The sequence below is a fragment of the Bufo gargarizans genome, chromosome 6 (genome assembly GCF_014858855.1).
Source record: "Bufo gargarizans isolate SCDJY-AF-19 chromosome 6, ASM1485885v1, whole genome shotgun sequence".
NCBI classification, from domain to species: Eukaryota; Metazoa; Chordata; class Amphibia; order Anura; family Bufonidae; genus Bufo; species Bufo gargarizans.
The window spans coordinates 189,448,673-189,464,958 of NC_058085.1; the positions used below are offsets into that span (position 1 = coordinate 189,448,673).

The 16,286-nt window shown below is 44.8% G+C and overlaps 1 protein-coding gene across 1 annotated transcript in view; it reads left to right on the plus strand.

The window, feature by feature from the left end:
• Nucleotides 1-16,286, plus strand: part of CDHR1 (cadherin related family member 1) — a 181,057-nt gene that overhangs the window by 74,711 nt on the left and 90,060 nt on the right. The window contains exons 10-12 of the mRNA XM_044300029.1: nucleotides 11,509-11,609; nucleotides 15,752-15,955; nucleotides 16,048-16,200. Coding sequence (XP_044155964.1) covers nucleotides 11,509-11,609; nucleotides 15,752-15,955; nucleotides 16,048-16,200 — 458 coding nt within the window. The remainder of the gene's footprint in view (nucleotides 1-11,508; nucleotides 11,610-15,751; nucleotides 15,956-16,047; nucleotides 16,201-16,286) is intronic.

A 16,286-nucleotide genomic window follows, 5' to 3' on the forward strand; every position in this document is an offset into this window, starting at 1 on the left:
TTAGAGTTTGCCAAACAACATCTAAAAAAAGCCTTCACAGTTCTGGAACAACATCCTATGGACAGATGAGACAAGATCAACTTGTACCAGAGTGATGGGAAGAGAAGACTATGGAATAGGAAAGGAACTGCTCATGATCCTAAGCATATCACTTCATCAGTGAAGCATGGTGGTGGTAGTGTCATGGCGTGGGCATGTATGGCTGCCAATGGAACTGGTACTCTTGTATTTATTGGTGATGTGACTGCTGACAAAAGCAGCAGGATGAATTCTGAAGTCTTTCGGGCAATATTATCTGCTCATATTCAGCCAAATGCTTCAGAACTCATTGGACGGCTATTTACAGTGCAGATGGACAATGACACAAAGCATACTGCAAAAGCAACCAAAGAGTTTTTTAAGGGAAAGAAGTGGAATGTTATGCAATGGTCAAGTCAATCAACTAACCTGAATCCAATTGAGCATGCATTTAACTTGCTGAAGACAAAACTGAAGGGAAAATGCCCCAAGAACAAGCAGGAACTGAAGACAGTTGCAGTAGAGGCCTGGCAGGGCATCACCAGGAATGAAACCCAGTGTCTGGTGATGTCTATGCGTTCCAGACTTCAGGCTGTAATTGACTGCAAAGGATTTGCAACCAAGTATTAAAAAGTGAAAGTTTGAGTTATGATTATTATGTCCCATTACTTTTGGTCCCTTAACAAGTGGGAAGCACATATGCAAACTGTTGTAATTCCTACACCGTTCACCTGATTTGGATGTAAATACCCTCAAATTAAAGCTGGCAGTCTGCAGTTAAAGCACATCTTGTTTGTTTCATTTCAAATCCATTGTGGTGGTGTATAGAGCCAAAAAATTTAGAATTGTGTCAATGTCCCAATATTTATGGCCTGACTGTATATGGAGGTTAAAGATGACCTTTCATCTGGCAAAACATTGTGAACTAAGTATCATGATATATACAGCGGCGCCCAGGGATCTCACTGCACTTACTATTATCCATGGGCGCAGCTCCGTTCTCTTGCTATGCCCTCCAGTATGTTCAGTCAATTGGTTATAGTAGGAGGAGACTGTCCTTGTTCTCCTGGGCGTCTCCTTCTCCTAGGCTGTAGCGCTGGCCAATCGCAGTGCAGAGCTCACAGCCTGGGAGAAAAAAACCTCCCAGGATGTGAGCTCTGCGCTGCGATTGGCCAGTGCTACAGCCTGGGAGAAGAAGACCCCCAGGAGAACAAGGGCAGTCTGCTCCTACTATAACCAAGTCCCCTAAGTCTCCGCCTACTATAACCAAGTGACTGAACATACCGGAGGGCATAGCAGGAGAACGGAGCAGGGCCCAGGGATAATAGTAAGTGCATTGAGATCCCTGGGCGCCGCTGTATATATCATGATACTTAGTTCAAAATGTTTTGCCAGATGAAAGATCCTCTTTAAGGAAATACTATTATCGGCTGGTTCCGTTACCACCACGGTGGTTATTCCAGTATTGGTATGTACTGTGCGGCTGACGGACAACTGGATATTATACAAACCGGATTCCCAAAAAGTTGGGACACTAAACAAATTGTGAATAAAAACTGAATGCACTGATGTGGAAATGGCAAATGTCAATATTTTATTTGTAATAGAACGTAGATGACAGATCGAACGTTTAATCCGAGTAAATGTATCATTTTAAAGGAAAAATACGTTGATTCAAATTTTCACGGTGTAAACAAATCCCAAAAAAGTTGGGACAAGTAGCAATAAGAGGCTGGAAAAAGTAAATTTGAGCATAACGAAGAGCTGGAAGACCAATTAACACTAATTAGGTCAATTGGCAACATGACTGGGTATAAAAAGAGCTTCTCAGAGTGGCAGTGTCTCTCAGAAGACAAGATGGGTAGAGGATCACCAATTCCCACAATGTTGCGCAGAAAGATAGTGGAGCAATATCAGAAAGGTGTTACCCAGCGAAAAATTGCAAAGACTTTGCATCTATCATTAGAGTTGAGCGGACACCTGGATGTTCGGGTTCGAGAAGTTCGGCCGAACTTCCCAAAAATGTTCGGGTTCGGGATCCGAACCCGATCCGAACTTCATCCCGAACCCGAACCCCATTGAAGTCAATGGGGACCCGAACTTTTCGGCACTAAAAAGGCTGTAAAACAGCCCAGGAAAGGGCTAGAGGGCTGCAAAAGGCAGCAACATGTAGGTAAATCCCCTGCAAACAAATGTGGATAGGGAAATGAATTAAAATAAAAATTAAAAAAATAAAAATTAACCAAAATCAATTGGAGAGAGGTCCCATAGCAGAGAATCAGGCTTCACGTCACCCACCACTGGAACAGTCCATTTTCATAAATTTAGGCCCAGCACACAGGCAGAGGAGAGAGTTTCCGTAACACAGAATCTGGCTTCATGTCACCAGAGAATCAGTCTTCATGTCATAGCAGAGAATCAGGCTTCACGTCACCCACCACTGTAACAGTCCATTTTCATAAATTTAGGCCCAGCACCCAGGCAGAGGAGAGAGGTCCCGTAACAGACAAGCTGGCTTCATGTCAGCAGAGAATCAGTCTTCATATCATAGCAGAGAATCAGGCTTCACGTCAGCCACCACTGCAACAGTCCATTGTCATATATTTAGGCCCAGCACCCAGGCAGAGGAGAGAGGTCCCTTAACAGAGAATCTGGCTTCATGTCAGCAGAGAATCAGTCTGCATGTCATAGCAGAGAATCAGGCTTCACGTCACCCACCACTGTAACAGTCCATTGTCATAAATTTAGGCCCTGGCACCCAGGCAGAGGAGAGAGGTCCCGTAACAGACAATCTGGCTTCATGTCAACAGAGAATCAGTCTTCATATCATAGCAGAGAATCAGGCTTCACGTCAGCCACCACTGCAACAGTCCATTGTCATATATTTAGGCCCAGCACCCAGGCAGAGGAGAGAGGTCCCTTAACAGAGAATCTGGCTTCCTGTCAGCAGAGAATCAGTCTGCATGTCATAGCAGAGAATCAGGCTTCACGTCACCCACCACTGTAACAGTCCATTGTCATAAATTTAGGCCCAGCACCCAGGCAGAGGAGAGAGGTTCCGTAACACAGAATCTGGCTTCATGTCACCAGAGAATCAGTCTTCATGTCATAGCAGAGAATCAGGCTTCACGTCAGCCACCACTGCAACAGTCCATTTTCATAAATTTAGGCCCAGCACCCAGGCAGAGGAGAGAGGTTACGTAACACAGAATCTGTCTTCATGTCACCAGAGAATCAGTCTTCATGTCATAGCAGAGAATCAGGCTTCACGTCAGCCACCACTGCAACAGTCCATTTTCATAAATTTAGGCCCAGCACCCAGGCAAAGGAGAGAGGTTCCGTAACACAGAATCTGGCTTCATGTCACCAGAGAATCAGTCTTCATGTCATAGCAGAGAATCAGGCTTCACGTCAGCCACCACTGCAACAGTCCATTTTCATAAATTTAGGCCCAGCACCCAGGCAGAGGAGAGAGGTTCCGTAACACAGAATCTGGCTTCATGTCACCAGAGAATCAGTCTTCATGTCATAGCAGAGAATCAGGCTTCACGTCAGCCACCACTGCAACAGTCCATTTTAATAAATTTAGGCCCAGCACCCAGGCAGAGGAGAGAGGTTCCGTAACACAGAATCTGGCTTCATGTCACCAGAGAATCAGTCTTCATGTCATAGCAGAGAATCAGGCTTCACGTCAGCCACCACTGCAACAGTCCATTTTCATAAATTTAGGCCCAGCACCCAGGCAGAGGAGAGAGGTTCCGTAACAGACAATCTGGCTTCATGTCAACAGAGAATCAGTCTTCATGTCATAGCAGAGAATCAGGCTTCACGTCACCCACCACTGTAACAGTCCATTGTCATAAATTTAGGCCCAGCACCCAGGCAGAGGAGAGAGGTCCCGTAACAGACAATCTGGCTTCATGTCAGCAGAGAATCAGTCTTCATGTCATAGCAGAGAATCAGGCTTCACGTCACCCACCACTGTAACAGTCCATTGTCATAAATTTAGGCCCAGCACCCAGGCAGAGGAGAGAGGTCCCGTAACAGACAATCTGGCTTCATGTCAGCAGAGAATCAGTCTTCATGTCATAGCAGAGAATCAGGCTTCACGTCACCCACCACTGTAACAGTCCATTGTCATAAATTTAGGCCCAGCACCCAGGCAGAGGAGAGACGTCCCATAACAGACAATCTGGCTTCATGTCGGCAGAGAATCAGTCTGCATGTCATAGCAGAGAATCAGGCTTCACGTCACCCAACATTGGAACAGTCCATTGGCATATATTTAGGCCCCGGCACCCAGACAGAGGAGAGGTTCATTCAACTTTGGGTAGCCTCGCAATAGAATGGCAAAATGAAAATAAAAATAGGATTGAATGAGGAAGTGCCCTGGAGTCCAATAATATATGGTTAAGGGGAGGTAGTTAATGTCTAATCTGCACAAGGGATGGACAGGCCCTGTGGGATCCATGCCTGGTTCATTTTTATGAACGTCAGCTTGTCCACATTGGCTGTAGACAGGCAGCTGCGTTTGTCTGTAATGACGCCCCCTGCCGTGCTGAATACACGTTCAAACAAAACGCTGGCCGCCGGGCAGGCCTGCACCTCCAAGGCATAAAAGGCTTTCTCTGCCCACGTAGACAATTTAGAGACCCAGAAGTTGAATGGGGCCGAACCATCAGTCAGTACGTGGAGGGGTGTGCACACGTACTGTTCCACCATGTTAGTGAAATGTTGCCTCCTGCTAACACGTTGCGTATCAGGTGGTGGTGCAGTTAGCTGTGGCGTGTTGACAAAAGTTTTCCACATCTCTGCCATGCTAACCCTGCCCTCAGAGGAGCTGGCCGTGACCCAGCTGCCTTGGCGACCTCTTGCTCCTCCTCTGCCTTGGCCTTGGGCTTCCACTTGTTCCCCTGTCACATTTGGGAATGCTCTCAGTAGCGCGTCTACCAACGTGCGCTTGTACTCGCGCATCTTCCTATCACGCTCCAGTGCAGGAAGTAAGGTGGGCACATTGTCTTTGTACCGTGGATCCAGCAGGGTGGCAACCCAGTAGTCCGCACACGTTAAAATGTGGGCAACTCTGCTGTCGTTGCGCAGGCACTGCAGCATGTAGTCGCTCATGTGTGCCAGGCTGCCCAGGGGTAAGGACAAGCTGTCCTCTGTGGGAGGCGTATCGTCATCGTCCTGCCTTTCCCCCCAGCCACGCACCAGTGATGGGCCCGAGCTGCGTTGGGTGCCACCCCGCTGTGACCATGCTTCATCCTCATCCTCCTCCATCTCCTCCTCATCCTCGTCCTCCTCCAGTAGTGGGCCCTGGCTGGCCACATTTGTACCTGGCCTCTGCTGTTGAAATAAACCTCCCTCTGAGTCACTTCGAAGAGACTGGCCTGAAAGTGCTAAAAATGACCCCTCTTCCTCCTCCTCCTCCTCCTCCTGGGCCACCTCCTCTTCCATCATCGCCCTAAGTGTTTTCTCAAGGAGACATAGAAGTGGTATTGTAACGCTGATAACGGCGTCATCGCCACTGGCCATGTTGGTGGAGTACTTGAAACAGCGCAACAGGGCACACAGGTCTCGCATGGAGGCCCAGTCATTGGTGGTGAAGTGGTGCTGTTCCGTAGTGCGACTGACCCGTGCGTGCTGCAGCTGAAACTCCACTATGGCCTGCTGCTGCTCGCACAGTCTGTCCAGCATGTGCAAGGTGGAGTTCCACCTGGTGGGCACGTCGCATATGAGGCGGTGAGCGGGAAGGCCGAAGTTACGCTGTAGCGCAGACAGGCGAGCAGCGGCAGTAAAGTGAATGCCGGAAGCGCGCACAGACGGCCCGCACTTTATGCAGCAGCTCTGACATGTCGGGGTAGTTGTGAATGAACTTCTGCACCACCAAATTCAGCACATGCGCCAAGCAAGGGATGTGCGTCAAACCGGCTAGTCCCAGAGCTGCAACGAGATTTCGCCCATTATCGCACACCACCAGGCCGGGCTTGAGGCTCACCGACAGCAACCACTCGTTGGTCTGTTGTTCTATACCCCGCCACAACTCCTGTGCGGTGTGGGGCCTGTCCCCCAAACATATGAGTTTCAGAATGGCCTGCTGACGTTTACCCCGGGCTGTGCTGAAGTTGGTGGTGAAGGTGTGTGGCTGACTGGATGAGCAGGTGGAAGAAGAGGAGGAGGAAGCTGAGTAGGAGGAGGTGGCAACAAGAGGCAAAGAATGTTGCCCTGCGATCCTTGGCGGCGGAAGGACGTGCGCCAAACAGCTCTCCGCCTCGCCCAGCTGCCACTACATTTACCCAGTGTGCAGTTAGGGAGATATAGCGTCCCTGGCCGTGCTTACTAGGTCCACGTATCTGTGGTTAGGTGGACCTTGCCACAGATGGCGTTGCGCAGTGCACACTTGATTTTATTGGATACTTGGTTGTGCAGGGAAGGCACGGCTCTCTTGGAGAAGTAGTGGCGGCTGGGAACAACATACTGTGGGACAGCAAGCGACATGAGCTGTTTGAAGATGTCTGTGTCCACCAGCCTAAATGACAGCATTTCATAGGCCAGTAGTTTAGAAATGCTGGCATTCAGGGCCAGGGATCGAGGGTGGCTAGGTGGGAATTTACGCTTTCTCTCAAATGTTTGTGAGATGGAGAGCTGAACGCTGCCGTGTGACATGCTTGAGACGCTTGGTGACGGAGGTGGTGGTGTTGGTGGTATATCCCCTGTTTGCTGGGTGGCAGGTGCCAACGTTCCTCCAGAGGCGGAGGAAGAGGCCAAGGCAGCAGCAGCAGAAGAGGCCGAGGCGGCGGCAGCAGCAGAAGAGACCGAGGCGGCAGCAGCAGAAGAGGTAGCAGGGGGAGCCTGAGTGACTTCCTTGTTTTTAAGGTGTTTAATCCACTGCAGTTCATGCTTTGCATGCAGGTGCCTGGTCATGCAGGTTGTGCTAAGGTTTAGAACGTTAATGCCTCGCTTCAGGCTCTGATGGCACAGCGTGCAAACCACTCGGGTCTTGTCGTCAGCACATTGTTTGAAGAAGTGCCATGCCAGGGAACTCCTTGAAGCTGCCTTTGGGGTGCTCGGTCCAAGATGGCGGCGGTCAGTAGCAGGCGGAGTCTCTTGGCGGCGGGTGTTCTGCTTTTGCCCACTGCTCCCTCTTTTGCTACGCTGTTGGCTCGGTCTTACCACTGCCTCTTCCTTCGAACTGTGAAAGTCAGTGGCACGACCTTCATTCCATGTGGGGTCTAGGACCTCATCGTCCCCTGCATCGTCTTCCACCCAGTCTTGATCCCTGACCTCCTGTTCAGTCTGCACACTGCAGAAAGACGCAGCAGTTGGCACCTGTGTTTCGTCATCATCAGAGACATGCTGAGGTGGTATTCCCATGTCCTCATCATCAGGAAACATAAGTGGTTGTGCGTCAGTGCATTCTATGTCTTTCACCGCTGGGGAAGGGCTAGGTGGATGCCCTTGGGAAACCCTGCCAGCAGAGTCTTCAAACAGCATAAGAGACTGCTGCATAACTTGAGGCTGAGAGAGTTTCCCTGGTATGCATGGGGGTGATGTGACAGACTGATGGGGTTGGTTTTCAGGCGCCATCTGTGCGCTTTCTGCAGAAGACTGGGTGGGAGATAATGTGAACGTGCTGGATCCACTGTCGGCCACCCAATTGACTAATGCCTGTACCTGCTCAGGCCTTACCATCCTTAGAACGGCATTGGGCCCCACCATATATCGCTGTAAATTCTGGCGGCTACTGGGACCTGAGGTAGTTGGTACACTAGGACGTGTGGATGTGGCAGAACGGCCACGTCCTCTCCCAGCACCAGAGGGTCCACTAACACCACCACGACCATGTCCGCGTCCCTTACTAGATGTTTTCCTCATTGTTATCGTTCACCACAACAACAAAAATATTATTTTGCCCAATGTATTGTATTAAAATTCAGCTGGATATAAATTTGAGGCCTAGTATTTAGGCGCTGGGTGACAGGTATGGGTTTACTGACAGAATTAGACTTGGAAATGCACAGTAGTGGGTGTGTGAAGTTATTCTGAATGACCCTATGTGCACCTTCAATATGATCTACCCTTTTAGGGATAGATTTCAAATAGCTCTGATACAGCAGAAACCACTAAATTTTGAAATTGCTAAATTGGGAATTGTATTTCAACCCAGAACAAGAAATGTGCTTGAACCTACACTAAATAACTCGCCCAGCTACAGCACTGACGACAGATTTAGCTGGATATAAATTTGAGGCCTAGTATTTAGGCGCTGGGTGACAGGTATGGGTTTACTGACAGAATTAGACTTGGAAATGCACAGTAGCGTGTGTGTGAAGTTATTCTGAATGTCCCTATGTGCACCTTCAATATGATCTACCCTTTTAGGGATAGATTTCAAATAGCTCTGATACAGCAGAAACCACTAAATTTTGAAATTGCTAAATTGGGAATTGTATTTCAACCCAGAACAAGAAATGTGCTTGAACGGACACTAACTAACTCGCCCAGCTACAGCACTAACAACAGATTTAGCTGGATATAAATTTGAGGCCTAGTATTTAGGCGCTGGGTGACAGGTATGGGTTTACTGACAGAATTAGACTTGGAACTGCACAGTAGCGGGTGTGTGAAGTTATTCTGAATGTCCCTATGTGCACCTTCAATATGATCTACCCTTTTAGGGATAGATTTTAAATAGCTCTGATACAGCAGAAACCACTAAATTATGAAATTGCTAAATTGGGAATTGTATTTCAACCCAGAACAAGAAATGTGCTTGAACGGACACTAACTAACTCGCCCAACTACAGCAGTAACGACAGATTTAGCTGGATATGAATTTGAGGCCTAGTATTTAGGCGCTGGGTGACAGGTATAGGTTTACTGACAGAATTAGACTGGGATATGGCCAAAAAATAACCACACTATTGATGGTTAAATGCACTTGGTGTGACAGCTTGACAAACCACACTACTGAGGGTTAAATGCACTTGGTGACAGGCGCAGCTTGCCCCTGATGTAGTATATGGCCAAAAAATAAACAGACTATTGCTGGTTAAATGCACTTGGTGTGACAGCTTCACCCTGATGTAGGATTTAGCCAAAAAACAACCACACCATTGAGGGTTAAATGCACTTGGTGACAGCTTGCCCCTGATGTAGTATATGGCCAAAAAATAAACAGACTATTGCTGGTTAAATGCACTTGGTGTGACAGCTTCACCCTGATGTAGGATTTAGCCAAAAAACAACCACACCATTGAGGGTTAAATGCACTTGGTCGCAGCTTGTGCTAGCACACCACAAGACACAAAATGGCCGCCGATCACCCCAGTAAAAAGTGACTGACAAACGGTCTGGGCAGCCTAAAAACAGTGAGCAATTGAATTTCAGCAGCTCAATGATGCACAGCTGCAGATTGATCGATTAATCAAGTCCTTTGGAGGAGTTAATCTGCCTAATCTCGCCCTACTGTCGCAGCCGCAACCTCTCCCTATGCTAATCAGAGCAGAGTGACGGGCGGCGCTATGTGACTCCAGCTTAAATAGAGGCTGGGTCACATGGTGCTCTGGCCAATCATAGCCATGCCAATAGTAGGCATGGCTGTGATGGCCTCTTGGGGCAAGTAGTATGACGCTTGTTGATTGGCTGCTTTGCAGCCTTTCAAAAAGCGCCAAGAAAGCGTCACAAAAGTGCCAAGAAAGCGACGAACACCGAACCCAAACCCGGACTTTTACGAAAATGTCCGGGTTCGGGTCCGTGTTACGGACACCCCAAAATTCGGTACGAACCCGAACTATACAGTCCGGGTTCGCTCATCCCTATCTATCATCATCAACTGTGCATAACATCATCCGAAGATTCAGAGAATCTGGAACAATCTCTGTTCGTAAGGGTCAAGGCCGTAAAACCATACTGGATGCCCGTGATCTCCGGGCCCTTAAATGACACTGCACCACAAACAGGAATGCTACTGTAAAGGAAATCACAGAATGGGCTCAGGAATACTTCCAGAAACCATTGTCAGTGAACACAATTCACTGTGCCATCCGCCGTTGCCAGCTGAAACTCTACAGTTCAAAGAAGAAGCCATTTCTAAGCAAGATCCACAAGCTCAGGCGTTTTCACTGGGCCAGGGATCATTTAAAATGGAGTGTGGCAAAATGGAAGACTGTTCTGTGGTCAGACGAGTCACGATTCGAAGTTCTTTTTGGAAATCTGAGACACCATGTCATCCTGACCAAAGAGGACAAGGACAACCCAAGTTGTTATCAACGCTCAGTTCAGAAGCCTGCATCTTTGATGGTATGGGGTTACATGAGTGCGTGTGGCATGGGCAGCTTGCATGTCTGGAAAGGCACCATCAATGCAGAAAAATATATTCAGGTTCTAGAACAACATATGCTCCCATCCAGACGTCATCTCTTTCAGGGAAGACCCTGCGTTTTTCAACAAGATAATGCCAGACCACATTCTGCATCAATTACAACATCATGGCTGCGTAGGAGAAGGATCCGGGTACTGAAATGGCCAGTCTGCAGTCCAGATCTTTCACCTATAGAGAACATTTGGCGCATCATAAAGAGGAAGGTGCAACAAAGAAGGCCCAAGACGATTGAACAGTTAGAGGCCTGTATTAGACAAGAATGGGAGAGCATTCCTATCTCTAAACTTGAGAAACTGGTCTCCTCGGTCCCCAGACATCTGTTGAGTGTTGTAAGAAGAAGGGGAGATGCCACACAGTGGTGAAAATGGCCTTGTCCCAACTTTTTGGGGATTTGTTGACACCATGAAATTCTGATTCAACATATTTTTCCCTTAAAATTGTAAATTTTCTCAGTTTAAACTTTTGTTCCGTGATTTATGTTCTATTCTGAATAAAACATTAGAAGTTGGCACCTCCACATCATTGCATTCAGTTTTTATTCACGATTTGTATAGTGTCCCAACTTTTTGGGAATCCGGTTTTTATAAGCCTTCTGAAAGCCTGTCGTCCACACACTACATACAAAACTAATATTGAGAGTGGTTACAAATTTTCCTATTTTTCTTTCCCTTTTTTTTTATTTTTTATTAATCAGCTTTGATAGGTTGAGCATTATAGTATATGGTGTATTAAATGGATTTTACTTAGTTTTTTAAGGGATATGTACAATGTGGTTATGAATAAATTGTGTATTCAGAGTGATTCCAGTTGTTGAGTGCCTATCTTTTGGAATTGATCAATATTAATGTAAGATGATTGGTTGAATCATAACGGTAGTGCACCTAATCCATATCAGTGAACTGGAGAGCCACCTTGGGATTTATCTTTTTTATCATAGTAAACGTGACATAAGATTGTCATTTGTCGCATCTTTCATCAATAACACACCATTTTCTGATAAGCTACATTGTTGTCATTTTGCAAAAATGTATTGTCAATGAAAACAGAAAAATAGTAATATCCTGATAACTAAAGAGAAATGTAATCACCAAAATGTGTGTTGATAGGAGCTGATGGAGCTTTTGATATCAACAATATAACTGGTGCTGTCACTGTCATTAAAAATCCCAATGAACTGAAGAAAGAAGTGTATGAGTTGAAGATCCAGGTAAAGTATTTTTTTCTAGATTACCTTGCATATGAATTTCAGACTACAGTCTAACAGTGTTCTGAGACACACTAAAGAATGGCAAAAGTAAAATACTAGAATATTATTTTTCCTTATCTGCTGTCTACCTTATTCTGTCAGCAGACCATTCTAATACATTCTCGATTTAGTTAATTAATTAATGTAATTATTACATTAGTTATACAGCAATTTCCAAGCAAAGTCCTTCTTTAAAGCAGATTTACACGTAAGGCTACTTTCACACCAGCATTTTTGCTAGATCGGGCATGGCTCAGCAAAAACGCTTCCGTTACTGATAATACAACCATCTGCTTCCGTTATGAATGGATCCGGTTGTATTATCTTTACCATAGCCAAGACGGGTCTGTCATGAACTCCATTGAAAGTCAATAGAGGACGGATCCATTTTCTATTGTGGCAGATTGTGGCAGAGAAAACAGATCCGTCTCCATTGACTTGCATTGGGGGTCATGCTGGATTCGTCTTGCTCCTTATCCTGGGACGGAAAGCAAACTACATGTTGCGGTTTGCTCTCCGGTATGTGAACGCAACTAAAGGGAAAGGAATGCATTTTGGAGCATTCCGTTCTGTTCAGTTCAGTTTTTTGGGGACAAAACTGAAGCTTTTTATTCCGGTATAGAGCCCCTATGACGGATTTCAATACCAGAAAACTAAAACGCTAGTGTCACGGATGTTCCTTTGACAGGAAATCGGTGAGACTGGCAACATGTGGTTTGATCTGACATGTTTTCCGTTTGGATTAAATGACGTCTGTATTGTTTCTGGTGCTTGCCGCACCTTCTTTCCCCAGGTGTGGCTATTAGGGTCATGTAACCTTCTCTATTTATAGTTGCTTCTCCCACAATGCTGTGCGGATTATAGCTTCTGTTTGGACCTTTGGATAGATTGTGGTTGGATCTCGACTGAGTTCTTGGTGCTTCTATTGCTCCTTGAAGTTAAGTCTTCCCTTTCCCTTTTGGATTTTGTTTGAGTTCTGTGTGTTGCATTTCCCTATTGTTTGTATTAGGCCTGAAGGAGACTCCTGTTCGTCCTTCCTTTTGGAGGAACAGATAGTCTTGTCCCTGCCATTAGTACCAGGGTCCTCTAGGACTCGATAGGACTCTAGGTATTCCCGCCTATGAACTCACCTACCTTTGGGGTCGGTTCATACTGGTAGTCAGTCAGGATTTTGGTTAGGGTTTTCACTAGGAGGTGTCCATTTTCCTTCCCTATTTCTCAGACCTGATGTCCTGTTTTCCCCTTCCCTCCTATGCTTGGTGTGGTGTTTCCCTCCCACACCAAAGTATGACAGCTAGTGTGAAAGTAGCCTTAGCAATGTAAAATGTTTGGTCTTCAGCAATTTATTTGTTTTATTTATTTAAGGGCCCTTTACACAGGCCAAGAATCTACCAGATAATTGCTAATGAGTGTTCGTTAGCGATTATCTGGCAGTGAAAGGGTGTCACCAATTACCTGATGAAGGAGCTAAATTCATTGTTCATTGGGTAATTGGATAGTTTGTGTAAGCACCTAAATCAATGTTTGCTGGCAGCAGATCGTGCTGTCTAAACACGCTCTGCTGCCGGCAAACAACAAGTCTGTATGGGGTCGAGCGATGGCACTAGCGGTCGCTTCTTCCTATACTGTGGAGGATATTGCTGCATGACGAGCAGGCGCTTGCAGGGAAGGAACGATTCCTTCCCGACAATAACCTATTAAATTGTCCCGTCTAAAGGGACCTTTAATTCTCGATTATATAGCGCTGACATATAGTTGCAGCCGAGCTAAACTTGATGGTTAACGCGTTAAGTAAAGAATAGCAAGAAAATGTTGACTGACTTTTCAATGGGTTTCAATCGCTCTTGTCACGAGATAACCAAGATTATACTCTGCCATATGTTATCAGAGTCAAGTTTAGCTCGTCTACATCTGTATTCTGCAGTGCTTTTCAGACATTATCATCACTCACTGTCCCTAGGAGGACTCACAACCACAAAACGTAATCCACCTTGCCATGCATTACTTTTAGAAAACAATGTATGCACCATATGAAAAAGAGGTATGTCAACTACTGGGGGTCAGGACAAAATTGCTTACCCCCTCACCCATAATCTCAGACATTTGCTATTTCCTTTTCCCAGAATCATCATCACTTTTATTTAGGTACAAAAAAAATTCCACAGGATCAACACATTCCACCTAAGAAATAAGAGAAGGCCACATGACTACATGACAACTACCTGACCGGGACACTCATTGGGAAATAACTTATTTAGGTGCTGTGTCTTGTATTGCAGCTCAGCAATTCACGCCTGAATAGAAATCTAAAAACTCACTTTATTAATTCATTAAAATAATGGGCACCCACCCGATAATTGGTGATCAGCCATAAAGGGTATAATTTGCACTAGGAGTTTTAAGTCCACATTTTTGCTCTGATTACTAATGATGTCTGGAGTGCTGTATAGGGAAGCCAAAGTCCCTGGATAGTCAGAACTTTATGTAATTAATCCAACTAATGTATGGCACTGCGGCACCCAGCACCATACAGGTATGGATCATTGATTGGGTGGGTGCAGGAGCTGCGCACACCCGATCTGCGGCAACGGCCCAGCAGTCGCTGACAGCCGAGCCCCCGCTGTGTATGCCGGCATTGGTGAAAACACAGATGCTGGCGCTTTAACCCTGTGTGTGCCGCAGTCAGCACTGACTGTGGCATGTATGGAGTCGGTGGAGGGAGGGGTATTGCTGTATCCGTATAGATCAGCTCTATAAAAATATTACATGATCCACCCCGTCAGGTAAACACCGCAAAAAAACTAAATAAAAACAGTGCCAAAACAGCCATTTTTTGGTCACCTTGCCTCACATAAATTGTAATACCAAGAGATCAAAAAGTTGTGTGTACCTCAAAATGGTACCAATCAAACTGTCACCTCATCCTGAAAAAAATGAGAACCTACATAAAACAATCACTCAAAAAAATAAAATAAAAATATGTCTCTCAGAAAATTGCAATGCAAAAACAAGATATTTTTCTTTAAAAAAATGCTTTTACTGTGTAAAACCTAACAAAAAGAAAAAAAATAGATATATTAGGTGTCGCCACATCTTTAACGACCTCCGCTATAGAAAAATTACATGATCCACCCCCTCAGGTGCATGCTGTAAAAAAATCTAAATAAATACTGTGCCTAAACAGACATTTTTGGTCACCTTGCCTCACAAAAAAAGTAATACCAAGCGATCATAAAGTTGTATGTACCCCAAAATGGTACCATCATCTCATCCTGCAAATAATCAAACCCTTAGATAATCTCCCGAAAATGAAAAATATAAAAAATGCCTCTCAGAAAATGGCAACACAAAAACAAGATTTTATTATTTTCAAAAATTATTTTACTGTGTAAAACTTAGAAATAAAAAATAAACATATTAAGTATTGCCGCACCTATAACAACCAGCTCTATACAAATATCACATGATCTAACCTGTCAGAGGAATGCTGTAAAAATAAATAATTAAAAACAGTGCCAGAACAGTCATTTATTGTCACCTCGCCTTACAAAATCAAATCACCTTATCGAGTATCAAAAAGTCATATGTACCCCAAAATGGTACTGATGAAAATGTCACCTCATCCCTCAAAAAATGAATCAAAAAAAAAATCAATGGCACTCGTAAACCAATTCATAAAAATCTGCGCTGCAAAAGCCAAATGGCGCTTCTTCTCTTCTGAGAAACAATTGGCTGTGAAAATGTATAGTTTAAATTCTTCCAATAAAATATTGTTTTAGCCTCAAATTTTTCATTTTCACAAGGGGTAACAGGAGAAAAAGCACTCAATAATGTATTACCCATTTTCTCCTGAATATGGCAATACCCCATATGTGGTGGTAAACTGCTGTAGGGGCACATTGTCTTCTTGGACAATCAATTCAATACCTTTGCTGTGAATTCAAGTGCCCCATATTCCAGTGCCAATGACACCTGCTAAAGAAGACCACTCCAACTCATACACAGTATGTACTTTTCAGGATTTCCTTTATACATCTTATATATATTAACCTAAGTGTATTAAAATATAGCAATGTATCAATCTATGTTTCATTGTTTGTTAGGTATCAGAACTGACTCCTTCTGGTGAGGTAGTGGGTCAGGCCTTTACAGTTGTTACCATAAGAGTTGTCGACCTTAACAATCACCCTCCAACGTTCTATGGGGAGAATGGACCACAGAATCAATTTGAACTTACCATGTATGAACATCCCCCAGAAGGAGAGATACTGAGGGGACTTAAGATAACTGTGAATGATTCGGATCAGGTTTGTCTATGCATTTTGTTTATACATACACATGTGATTTTCATATTATTTTCTTACACTACTATCATTTTTTTTTTTTTTTACATTTTTAGGGTGCAAATGCCAAATTCAACCTGCGTTTGGTTGGACCTGGGGGAATGTTTCGTGTAGTCCCTCAGACTGTATTAAATGAAGCTCAAGTGACAATAATTGTAGAGAACTCTGCAGGAATAGACTATGAAAAGTTTCATTTGTTAACGTTTAAGGTATCCTTTTGCATATATTTTATATACTTTTGAACTTCTTACAAACAGTTCAGTAACATGGATGAACATGTTTTACCTATAGATAT